General features: G+C 38.7%; 1 protein-coding gene across 23 annotated transcripts in view; it reads right to left on the minus strand.

The window, feature by feature from the left end:
* LOC143219184 (protein muscleblind) overlaps window positions 1-12290 on the minus strand; it is a 520585-nt gene that overhangs the window by 48574 nt on the left and 459721 nt on the right. For 16 of the 23 annotated variants that reach the window (XR_013011262.1, XM_076445097.1, XM_076445096.1 and 13 more), the window contains 3 exons: window positions 11694-11864; window positions 10313-10393; window positions 7100-7288 (listed from right to left, as the gene is read on the minus strand). Coding sequence is in view for 18 of the 23 variants with exons in the window: in XM_076445088.1 (XP_076301203.1) it covers window positions 7100-7288; window positions 10313-10393; window positions 11694-11864 (441 nt within the window). In the remaining 5 variants the exon portion in view is untranslated. Of the gene's footprint in view, window positions 1-7099; window positions 7289-10312; window positions 10394-11693; window positions 11865-12290 lie in introns of those variants that run through there. The other 7 variants (XM_076445091.1, XM_076445100.1, XR_013011266.1 and 4 more) reach the window with 4 other exon arrangements.

A 12290-nucleotide genomic window follows, 5' to 3' on the forward strand; every position in this document is an offset into this window, starting at 1 on the left:
CCATCAATGATATATAACGTTCTGCGGGAGATATGTAAATTATTTTCTTTCCTTCTTTTTCTTTTTTTTATTCCTGATGGATGATGGAGTTGGAGATTGTGGGGAGTATCGAGATATCCAGACGGGATTAAAGTTGAGAGACAGAGTGAGATGGGCGTGACACGGTGTTTGCTCGTCGTTCGACGCAGAAATTCGTTAATACAGAGCTCTATCGGAAGTTTCTCGACTCTGTGGATACAGTTCACCTGACCGGTAACGTTGCTACTTTATCACGGTAAAATTAGCAATTGAAGGAAAACAACAACAACAAAAAAAAAGAGAAATAAAACAGTGGAACTAAAAGCCAACGGTAAGAAAGAAAACGTTATTTTACACAGAAACTATTTCTTTTCTTTTGCAAGCGGAATATGTGCTATGGAAACGTTCGTATTTTTTCCAATAAGGCAAATATATATTACTGGTAACAATATAAAGTAAAACAAAACAGAGAAATAGTGAGAATACAGATTTGGGCATACTTCGCACAAGTTCGATCAACTAAAAGAGCAAATTCACATTACACCGAAAGGAAACACAAAATAAATTGTATAAATCGCAATAGACAAAAAAAAGGTGAAACACAAAAAGCGCACACACACTTGATCTGCTTTTTTCCTTTTTTTTTTTTTTTAAATCTTCGTTTGGTCGTTGAGTAAACATAAAACAAAAAAGATTCAATAAATGTAGTCTGTGCGTTTGTTTTTAGTTTCAATTATATTTCTTTTATTTGAATTCATCGCTCAATAAATTTCGTTGTGACCCGAACTTAGTGCAAGTCATCAAGTATTACATCACAAATAGGTTATCATTTTTACGATTACTAAATATCATTTATTATCGTATATTTACCAAATATTATAATAATATAATTATCGTAAGACCAATTGTGTGGTTAGTTGATAGATCAATCGATATATCATCCGAATTCTATTTGTAATAGTTAATAATTAACGACATTACAGTGCATATACTTTTTCCTTTTTTTCCTTTTCTTCGCTCTCTGATTTTACTTAATCATTAATCCCTAATCGTCGGCAATTATTCCTCAGACTAAGGAAACCAGAAGACGTACGAAAATTCCGAAGTATCTTTTATGGTGTAGGAATCGTAATAGGGTGGGTATAGGGGAACGTTGAAGCACGATATCGATCATCGAGTTGTAATGCAAAAAGAAATGAAAAAGAAAAACATACCGTGTGAAAAAGAAAACAGCTATTTCGTTATTACCCTAGGTTGTCCTAGGCTGGAAAGTACTTTAGACTGAAAACTTTTTAATACCATTTCTAATCTTCAATGTCCGAACGATTGACGTTGGTATCAGGTATTAGGTATTATATAAAACGTAATGTAACTAGAAGTAACTTTGATCAGAGATTTGTCCATTATTTCCGGCTCTCATTCTCCGCAATACGAAACACAATTAATTTGTTAACCTACCTACTATGTACACGTGTTACTGTGTGCATATGCGTGACTGGTTCGTCGCGTAGAGCCATATTTCTGCATATGCACACGAACGTATAGATTCTTTAAAAGGTTAAAATTTTCGGCTTCAGAAATGTGCAACCAACGTCGAGAAATCGAGGTAATCATTATTCTCAGAGAGAGAGAGAGTTCGTCTTCTATCTGTTATTATCATTTTCCTAGATAAGTCTAAAATGTCGAACAGAATAATTATTACATTAGCTTGCAAACATTCGCATCATTATTAAATTTATAAATAATTTTCTCAGTATGGACCACCTTTGCTGAAAGTGTACGATGACCAGACAATTGTATGTATAAGTATCACAGACAGTGAGTGAATTCTTCAGAATACGTAGATGCATGAATATTATACTTCCGGTCCAATACGACATACATATGTATATGCAAGGCTACATAGTATTCGAATCTTTTCTTTTTATTCCGATCCTTTTACTGAATTAGAAAATAATCAATGTCCCGAAACAATTCCCGAATTCAAAGTATCTGTGACGTAGCTATCAAACGTTTTTTGAGAATGTATGGTATCTCAGTAATATGAATAATAGGGTATAAAATGCGGATTGTATAATGATACGGCGTATTTTTCGTGGGTTGTACGGTTTATACATTTACACTGTTCTGCAGTAATAGCAAGAAATATGCAAAATCAATTTACGTTAATACGAATCAATGCGAATAACATGTACGATATCTACTGGAAAAGTTCGGTTTCTCATTTTTCGCCACGAAAAGAGTATTAAAAGGTGTGAATGTGCGCAATTAGAGCGGTTCGTTTGATCTAGTTCTGTTAACTATACAGAACATATGTATTTATGACTGCAAATTAAGGATAAAATCAAATGAGGCGAAGTCTACCTACTGTAAGTAGGTACTTACATACATAATACAACTCGCGACTGTACTTTCCTAATTCTTATCGCTTGCAATTGCTAAGCATCACGTCGGAAATTTGTGCGCTAACCTTTTCACAATCACATTTAAATAGATCTATCCACCTCTCGAGAAGAATAGGAAAATGCTTGATTTCGCGTGACTGTGTTACGTTATTATGATGGATGCGACGCACAAAAGGTATCCAATTTTCGAAACCAACTCCGACATTGTGTGAAGTATAACTTTGATGGTTACATGTGGAAAATGTCAATTTTAACACTTTACCTACCGAAGGCCTATTAATAGGCTTTGAAATAGTTGTGCTGTACCAAAAGAAATCATAGAAATTTTCTTTTACATTGCAATCTTAAATGAAACTGTTAGATGACGTTATCGAGGATGCCTTGTTAGTTCACAACGAAAATTGCTGTTGCTATTAAAGATTCCATTAAAAGGTGTTTAGCCATGTACCACAAATTTCCATATCAAAGATCTTGATTGCATTGTCGATTCTGAAAACGTACTTAAAGGTGTTCGGTGCGAGTGATGTTTCCTTTATGTATTTCGTTTCCAAAATCGTTCAGTGTTCTCGCTTAATCGTGTAGGTGTAGTAGCAAAAGTGAAGTATCAAAAATACTTGTAAACGTAACACGTATTCGGGGAACGTGGCTTGATCGCGAATTTAGGCATCCGAAGATTTGTTTGCACAATTAATGAATTCGTTAACAGCCGAATATGTAAATACATGCGAAACGTGTGTACGTATAATGAAAAATTCGGCGATCGCGAAGAACCGTTACTTGTTCTTTCCCGTTCCGGAAAGAACAACTCCATTTTGCAAAAGGAATCGTAAGAGTTTCGCGGGGTACCGCCACGCGTCTGCGTCCATTCGATTTTATTCATTTCGCAGTGGAACTGTTGTGCGGAACTTGTTAATTTCGCGAAAGCTACAGTAGGAGTGAAGTGTGGGGTCTGCTAGTAGATAATGCGATACAAGCTCCGGGGAAATTTGTGAACTCGAACATTAGAAAACTTATAGCGGCTTTCACGACAGACCGAAAGTTTTCGCCGGAGCCCAACTTTTAGGAGACCGGCAAGAAACATTATTGTTGCTACTAAAACGTTTCCTTACGCGAGAATTCAGTATGCTTCCAGTGACATCGTCGGAGAACGTTCACCGATAGGAGATAGAGGTATTAAAAAGTGATTCGATTAAACGAATAGAACGCCGGTGGTTTCTTTTGAACTGCCGAGCTGCTCTTTATTAATTTAGCACGTGCTTTTAATATGTGTATATGAATATATGAGTATATGAGTATATGAATATTCATGCATATGAATATGTTTTATTTATACTTCACGTTCAAATATTCGTATCTCGGTGAAATTGATTTTTATAATATATCCACGACAAAGAGAACATAATTCACTTAAGATTTTCCTTCCTGTTGATAAAAAAATACACGATATTGGCAGCAATATGTTCCTTCGCCCATCAATATTGTAGGGATAACAAAAAATGAGGGTACAAGTAACAAAATTTATATGAAAACATTGTTTTCTACAATAATGTTATAGAAGAACCTCTAGTTAGACCTTTACTGAAACTCGAAACTTTACTGAAAAACTACTGAATGGAAATGAATTGTCATTTGTCGAAACAAAGCAATTATCGGATGCTTGACTTATTATTAAACAGATTTGTTCCGATGGACATAGATACAAATACATATGCGTATAGGTCGTCGAGAAGTGTAAACTCATTATAAATTACACGGTCACATATCACCAATCTATTAAAACCAAAAAATAAGTATGCTTCAATATCTGTTGTTTGCAATAATCAAAATTTAATAACTTTCCTTAAACTTTATCCATTATTATGGAGGCAGTACCCTGCAATACCGTACCGCAACGATCTTGGTCCACAGCGATCATATTTTTTACGAGCGCGCCGAAGCAAAGGGGTTGGAAAGAAATTCTTCAGTATTTCTCGGGAGTATTTAAGTGTGAAATCGATAATTCAGGAATTAAGTAAATGTTGATTCGCGAAGAAATATTTTAGAGGGCACAACTAAGTTTCATTTGAACGTTAAATGTTTAAGTGTAAATAGATCTTAGGCGAGTTTCATGTACATACGCTTGAATACATTGTGCCGAACGGTAAATTTATGAAAACTTTAACAATTAGTTTGCCTTCCATTCGAGCACTAAATGTATATCAACAACTCTTTAGTAAAAGTGATTCTAGTCGATTGGAGTGCGAGTACCATTTCACTTTTGAAGACTTATCTTATTTGGAAGAACTTATATAATATTCGACCCGAAATTCATAAACGAATTAACCATAGAATTCTTGCGAACGACCGGCATTGTATATGTTGCACACTTCTGAGCCCACGTCTTGCCACTCTTGCATACTTTTAATCATTTAATAATATAATCATAATTATCATCACGGTTTTGTCGTTGCCATTATAGTATGAGTTAATCTTATAGATATACAACCTCCGCAAAGTTAATCTTCACGATTAGCCCGGAGCTCTATTCCTACCTTGTGTAATGGTTTCTCTTAATCGAAACGTTGCGCCGCATTCTACGTTAACCACAAGATAAATTACTATGAGTACCTACGGAATCTTGTAGCCACACTCGCGTTTCTTTTTACACGTTTCCTGTTTCTCTTCCACTGAGAAACGCGATTTGCTGTTTTGCTCTCTGCACGCCGTTAGCGGAGTTCTTTTTTTTGTCTTAGTTCGCTCGGTTACAAGTGACTCGGCACGGTTACGCGGTTCGTTTTGTACGACCCGACATCGTAATCGTTAAATATCGGTGCGTTCTCGATAAAAATGATTGGATTCGTACAAATAAACGCGATCCGACTACGAACGAAGACGCGCGCGCAGCCCGCGTTCGTTCTTGCGACACAATTCGTACAAAGCTGGACCATCGGCAGCGTTCAGAATTCGTATAATTGATGGAACAAGTTCGATGCTTGTGTAGAAAAGTCTGCAGAATATATTGTATAAGTAATACTGCAAGTACAAAGACGTAAAGCTGACGAAGCTTCCTCCGCTCTGTTACATTGTCCAACGCAATGCACAATATTTCGTAAGCGCTATATGTATAGTAAGTATGTCTAACGAGACGTGCGACAGAGTTGATAGTACTCTTCTCGCATAATTAGCAAAAGACGCACGCTGGTGCTTCACTGTCTTGCCTCGTTGGACATACTACACATAGAGCAGAAGGTCATCAAAGAAAAATAAAAAAAAATGTAATACGTCTTTATACGCGACGGAAAAAAATTGAGATCAATTGCGATCCATTAATTGGCTTCCACGACTAGCAGTTTTTTTTTTTAAATATCGAGTTAATTCGAGGAATATCATGGTACCTGTTTCAGCAAATATACGCGCATTATGTCCACTGCCGTGAATAAATGTGTAGAAATATATAGCTTTTCTGTTAGATGCTCGTCCCCGTAGTTTCGGGAGACCGAACGAGAGCGATCACTGACTTCCAGCCCAGGTAGTTTCCTGTTTGTTTTCATTAAAAACGCCTGACACAAATCCTTCAATCTTTTCCTTTACCAAATCAACTCTCTTTCCTTCGAAGTCTGAGCGGTATCGAATAAATACTTTAATCAATGCACATATTCACGCGGCTAGTCGGCATAAATCACTTGAAAATAATGTTTCCAGCGCGCAAAATGGACTTCCGAGGAGACTTTTAAGGTGATCCGGTGAACACGGTGGAATCTTGACCTTAAGTGATAACAAACTGTCGAGTATTCTTTGTATCAACAATGCAAGTAGAAAAATATGTTAGTTTAGGCAACATAATCAGAGCATCACGTTGTTGTATTTGTAAGAGGTATAGAATGTTCGTAACACGAATATATTGTCGTTCTGGTTAAAAAAAAAACAAAAAAAGAGAAAACCATGGTTGTACATTGGTACGCCACAAAATTGGATGTACACAATTGTCAGTTTATACACGTCGTTAGGCGTTGAATATTCAATTAGCATATCCAACGATTGCAGTAATATACTAGCATGTCGGTATGTGACTTAGTGTGCTCTGGTTAGTCCCTAATTGTACTGAAAGATATGTATAATCCTATCTATTTGAAAATTGAAATGATCATATGTCACAGAAAAATTGAAGAATGTGGCCAAATAGTCTGCAGAATATCATCACAGAATGTCAAGAGAGAGAGAGCGAGAGAGAGAGAGAGAGAGAGAGAGAGCCTGATCGCTTGAAAATCTCACAATCTCCTCTCACCTACGTCTAAAGTCGAATGGTGATCCGACAGAACGAAATAGTCGCGGCAGAAGTAAGAAATGAAAAAAAAAGAAAAGAAAGAAAGAATGGAAAGCACCGGTCGACTTCAGTAATACGCGTGGACGTAGATCAGATTATGGATCGGATGATGGTGGGCATGAGGGTTGTGCAAGGGAGTACAAAAGGAGGTAGTGGTGATGGTGGTAGGGGATGGTGGATGATTGACAGATTGCATCGTGGAAACGGGCGACACTTGATTGGGGGGACCGGCCGGCACTTGGTACACGGTACTGGGAGCGGCCATCGGGCACCTTGAGGCCCCGGCTGCGCCTTGTTGGGCCCCATGCTGTTGTTGTGACTGTTGTTGTTGCTGTTGTTGTTGTTGTTGAATGTAGTTTGGTGGTAGACATACCTCGAGGCGGTCGGTACGTGGCATCTTCTGCGGCATCGCTACTGTCTGCGGCACCACGCCGAGAGGGCTTCCTACTCCGGTTGGGTCCGCCGGCCCCATTATCGCCGGCATGATGGGGCTGGGGGCGAACGTGTACGGGCTGTACGTGTTGCCAACCTGCGGCATACCGGTCAGGTACGGGTTCGTCGCCTGTGAAAACAAACCCGGAAAGTATCCAGGTAACACGGATTAGAACGGATCTGGTCCCACCTTCGCTTCGCATCGGTCGTCTTCGTTAACTGCCCCTTTATTACGCTAGCCTTCGAACTTCCTCTCGACTGTGACCCAACAAGCTCCGTACAGTATGTGACATGTATCGAAATCCAAATTGAAATCGAAAGCGGCAAACTTTGACGCTTCCACTTCCGCGTCTCTGACGATAATTATAATCGGTGTCGGGGAGCGCAAGAAGAAGCGTCAATGTAGGACTTTCCCGCTTTCTTCGCACCGAAAACGATTTTCTGTCGCATAGTGCCGTGCTGTCCAGGGCCGACGCCCTTACACTTTTTACGCCACTCTCCACCGATTGCTTCTAACAACAACGAAAACAGCCGCAAAAGGGAAAGACTCGAACTCTCCTCATCGACGCATACAACAGTAGCTGAGTCATGCTTAGCGCGTCTTGGTTTCTCTGAGGACATAGACAGGGTAGGGGTAGCCGAATTTACTCGCGAGTAAAGCTTGGACAGCACAGGCATCGTGTACTTTCGGCTTGTTAGCTTCCGCCCTGTTTAGAACCTTATGCTTCACTCGAACGTATCAAGACCCTGTGAATGCCGTGAATCGTCTATCGAAATATCTACTCAGCTAATACAGAGGTTGTTTCATAAGAGAATTGTCGAGCATGCGGTGATCAATCTAGAATGTTAAAAGCGACAACGTTCAACCAATATACATACGTCCACAAAGTTCTTCTGATCTGTTCTCTCAACATTCGAGAAAATCATGTGTTGGACATACCATTCGGGTCGTTTTCATAAATCATAAAAAGAAACGCTGCATGTTTGTTTAAATTTACCTTACCTTTCGCTAATGATATTTATCGAGACATATCACACGAAACATTTATGTGTATAAGATCGAAAGGATAGCTGGCCATTGAATTCACTGAAAAAATAACGAGAACAAGACGTATAGAGTTGTAAAAACGAGGTCGCGAGACTGCTTCGCTGGTTATTCGATTCTGATTTGATCAACGCGGGTTAAAAGATCGATCTCCTCTCCACGGAGAAAAACACGGCTAAAAATACATTTTTAACGTTGAAATAATTGAAACGTAGGCAGCGATTCATATGAAATTTTTTATAAAATGTGGCGACGCCACGAATACTGTGAGACCTGAATGGAAAGTCACGAAAATAGTCCGTTTTCATAGCTACAGAGAACCATACGTATGTATATTGTATTACTCGTTCTACCATCCTTTCTTTGATTCGCATTCCAGACACATGGCTAATTACATTTTAAGTAACCAATGTTATTTCAAAATGTATCTATCGAGTTAAACTTTATGAGATAATTTTAGAGATCGATGAGCACAATTTGACGACTGTTCTGTCAAATCATTGCTGGTTTCGCTCTTATTTCCTTGCATCAATCTACGTTCTCTTTTTCTTTTCTTTTTTCAATGCGACGGAGATCGCGATACAATTTCGAAAGCGTCTAAGTTTAAAATTTATTATAAAGATTCTAGTCCCGAAAATTGATACTGTTGAAGACATTAATTTGCGAAGAGAACGAACGGTTCTTGGAAGAGTAGTCGAGACAATTTTCAATTTGTGGCATTCGAGTTGAAAGTAACGAGCGGAAATTCGCGAAGGGAAAGAGAGAGACAGCACCTTTACTCACAGAGTCTTAATCGTTCCTTCTTTCTCTCTAGTCCTCGTTTGAGCGACAAGCTCGCGCGCGTTCCTGTAAGAAGCGTTCGATTTTGTGGGGAACGAGGTTTCCAGAAGGAAAGGCAGGTAATTTGAAGGCAGATAATTCTTCTTTCTAAAGGATTTCTGCTCTTATGCTTCGAGCTTTCGTTTGGCGTATAGAGAAAGCTTTCGGACGCAAGTCACGCCGGCTACCAAAAGACATCGGCGCCGTTGAATACTGGCATTGACAATGGTTATCAAAAATGAAAATAATAATATCTCTTTTGAAAGACGACGCGACATGCGCGCAGTCGTATCCTTCGCTCCCAAACCACCTCTCTCATCGATCACATTTTCGTGAAACACGAATAGCAACCGATAAAACTAGTTTCTCGCGGCGTTCGGAAGGGAAGAAGCCGACGCGATTCGAACTTGGCCGCAGATTTCCATGCTTTTACTCCTCTAAAAGAAGGAAAACTTGAGAACTAGACGATTCATCGCCTTGGATATTGAAACGGAGCATCTCGTGAGGCATGCAATTAAATTCCTTCGATTTACGGTGCGGTATTTTCTTAAACAAGTCGAAGCATTCGTACAACCGCTTACTAAACTTACAGGCATACTAATTGTAAGTGGCGCGGCGGAGACGGTAGAATCGAACAATTTATATAGTCTGATCCCAAGGATCTGAAACTTGAGCGCGCGTGGCTCAGTGATTACGTGATTTGCGTAATCTACAACGTTAAACTGTACAAGAGCGCTCCATTAAAACGGTTCAAATTACAATCATTCACGAAAGTTCTTCACCTAGATGTTTCTTGCACAATATAACAGGTATAGAAGCAACAATGCATTATAACAATTCTTTGCAATATAAATAATCTCTGTGTATTTCTTAATCACTATACGTATAACCATAACATATATGTATATACGTACACTATACATATGTATGCATGTATACACGCATAGTCTCCGTGCTGAACCAAAAAATACTGAAAATTTGATAACGTGTGTACACCAACAATTACTATTACAATTACTATTGTAGCTAAGAAAGCAAGACAAGATTGTCTTGGTAGGTAAATGTTTTTGTTGTAGAATAATCAGCGAACACGACAATTTTTCTAAAGATTCGTCTCCTGTAATTACAAAAGGGTTTATTCGTCTACGACGCGGTAATTGGAAATGTTCGATTTCTTAATGAAAACGAGCTTCGCCCGACAATTTTGTATTTGTACAGTGAACCGTCGCCACCGCGCTTCATTTAATTTAACTAAAAAATTAGTGGAAGCCAACCAAAACCAGGAGTTACCATAAAGGCGTGGGTAGCGAGAAGTTGCTGCTGGATTTGCTGTTGAAGGTGATGGTGTGGTGCCGGAGGTGCCGGTGCCTCCTGTTCACCAATGACGTAATTGGAGAACACACCAACAATCAACCACAACCACGAGAGCCACAGCGGCAAACATAGGGGACAGACAGGCAGTCATACGAGTAGTATAGGGTTCGATGTCACGTAGCAACGACTATGAATATATGTCATGAATAAAAGGCATGTGGGCATTTAAAATGATGTGACTTGATTTCTCCACGACCGAATTTTTTCTTCTCTGTTCGCCAATGTCAGTGCACAATTTTCGTGCGAACGCACACGATAGACAACAAAAAAAAAAAACAAAAAAAGAAAAGAAAGATTGATCTATTGGAACTACTCGTTTCAGTAGACGCTGCATTTCCATTTTGTTGATTCGTCAGAGTGATGGAGTATTGTGACAGATCGAAAAAACAGTATCGACGAACCGACAAAATTCTCTCTCTTTTTTTCAATGACAGTTTTTCGTGGCAGATCTAGGTGGACTAATGTAAAGACTACTGTTTCTTTCTATATATGTAGAAATTCATTGATATTGACTGTCTATCAATATTCATGGATACAATTCAGGAGAAAGGGGATGACACTGACCAAAAACATGCGGCGTGCTAGTTTTTACTCGCGGAGGTTTCATCTCTCGATGCAATGCCCGCAATTTCAAGACGCTGGGAAATTGAGACGACTACGTATGTATACAGACTTTCAACAAGAACCGTTAACCTGATCGATTAGAAATTAGACTATCAGGTATACAGATGAGTAATCCAATATTTCTTTTTTCTCTGATATTACGGTAGCGGTAACATTTAATCCTCTGATAATAATAATAATTCTACGTATATTGTTCGCGTGATCATCGAAATATGTGCAGGGTGTCATTCTTAAAAAGAAATATTAAATTTAGGAGTTGCAGACGCAAAAGTAGCGTATTACTCATTAGAATACTTGCTAATACTAATTTCAGAAAACTTTAGAAAATTTGTTATTAAGAATGGACCGTGTTATCTATTTGTATTATGTATTCTATGTATGATATAATAAGAATTCAATCGATTCGAATCGGTGCAATTTTCAAACGAACCAAGCTTTATGCCATTTCGAATAATTCTGATGTTGCGTAAAACTGAAAAATAACAAAAAAGAAAAGATTCGGATTGTCGTTCATTTACCCAGCGTAGCCTACCAATAAGGGGTAGTCTAGTGGTAATCATCGACTAACACAGACAAAATTAGGAATATGTCGATCGTGATAAAAGAAAACCAAAATGTGGATGTGTGAACAGCAGAAGACATGGTGCAAGTATGCATGAAAGTTCGGACGTACCACTGCCGGTACCTGGCCAGGCACGAGAGGTTGAGCCGGTGTGAGACCCATCTGCTGCATCAGCGCGTTCTTCAGGGCCAAGTGATTGCGGCCGTTTATCAAAAGCTGGTCCTTTAGATGTTGCGGTGGATGGAAATATTTGCAGGGTGGCTTGTCGCGATTACATCGGCCCTGAAACAGAAACAAACTCTCCGTTACAGTCTGAACGATTCCATAAAAATGCAATAGAACAACCAATACAATTGACTCTATTCATGTTTCCAATTGATTTTCGATGCTTTCGAATCCTTAATAAATTGAGTACATTATGTGTCTCTTGTAGTTAGATTAAATCCAAATTCATGAGTTAATCGAAGGTACTAACTATAGTAAAGTCACTGTCTAAGCGCAACGGAGGTGGTCGTTCCAAGTCAGTTTTCCTACCCCTTCCACTGTTATTTGCAATTACAAAACTTCTTTATTTTTCATTATTTTTGGGGGTTTTCACCGATTTGTTTGTGGCATTTTTCTGATCAAAAATGACCCTAAACACGATGTAATTTCAACTACAATAAATTTGTCAATACAAATAATAATTGAAATTGTAATCGTAAATAA

Source organism: Lasioglossum baleicum, unplaced genomic scaffold (assembly GCF_051020765.1).
Source record: "Lasioglossum baleicum unplaced genomic scaffold, iyLasBale1 scaffold0021, whole genome shotgun sequence".
NCBI lineage: Eukaryota > Metazoa > Arthropoda > Insecta > Hymenoptera > Halictidae > Lasioglossum > Lasioglossum baleicum.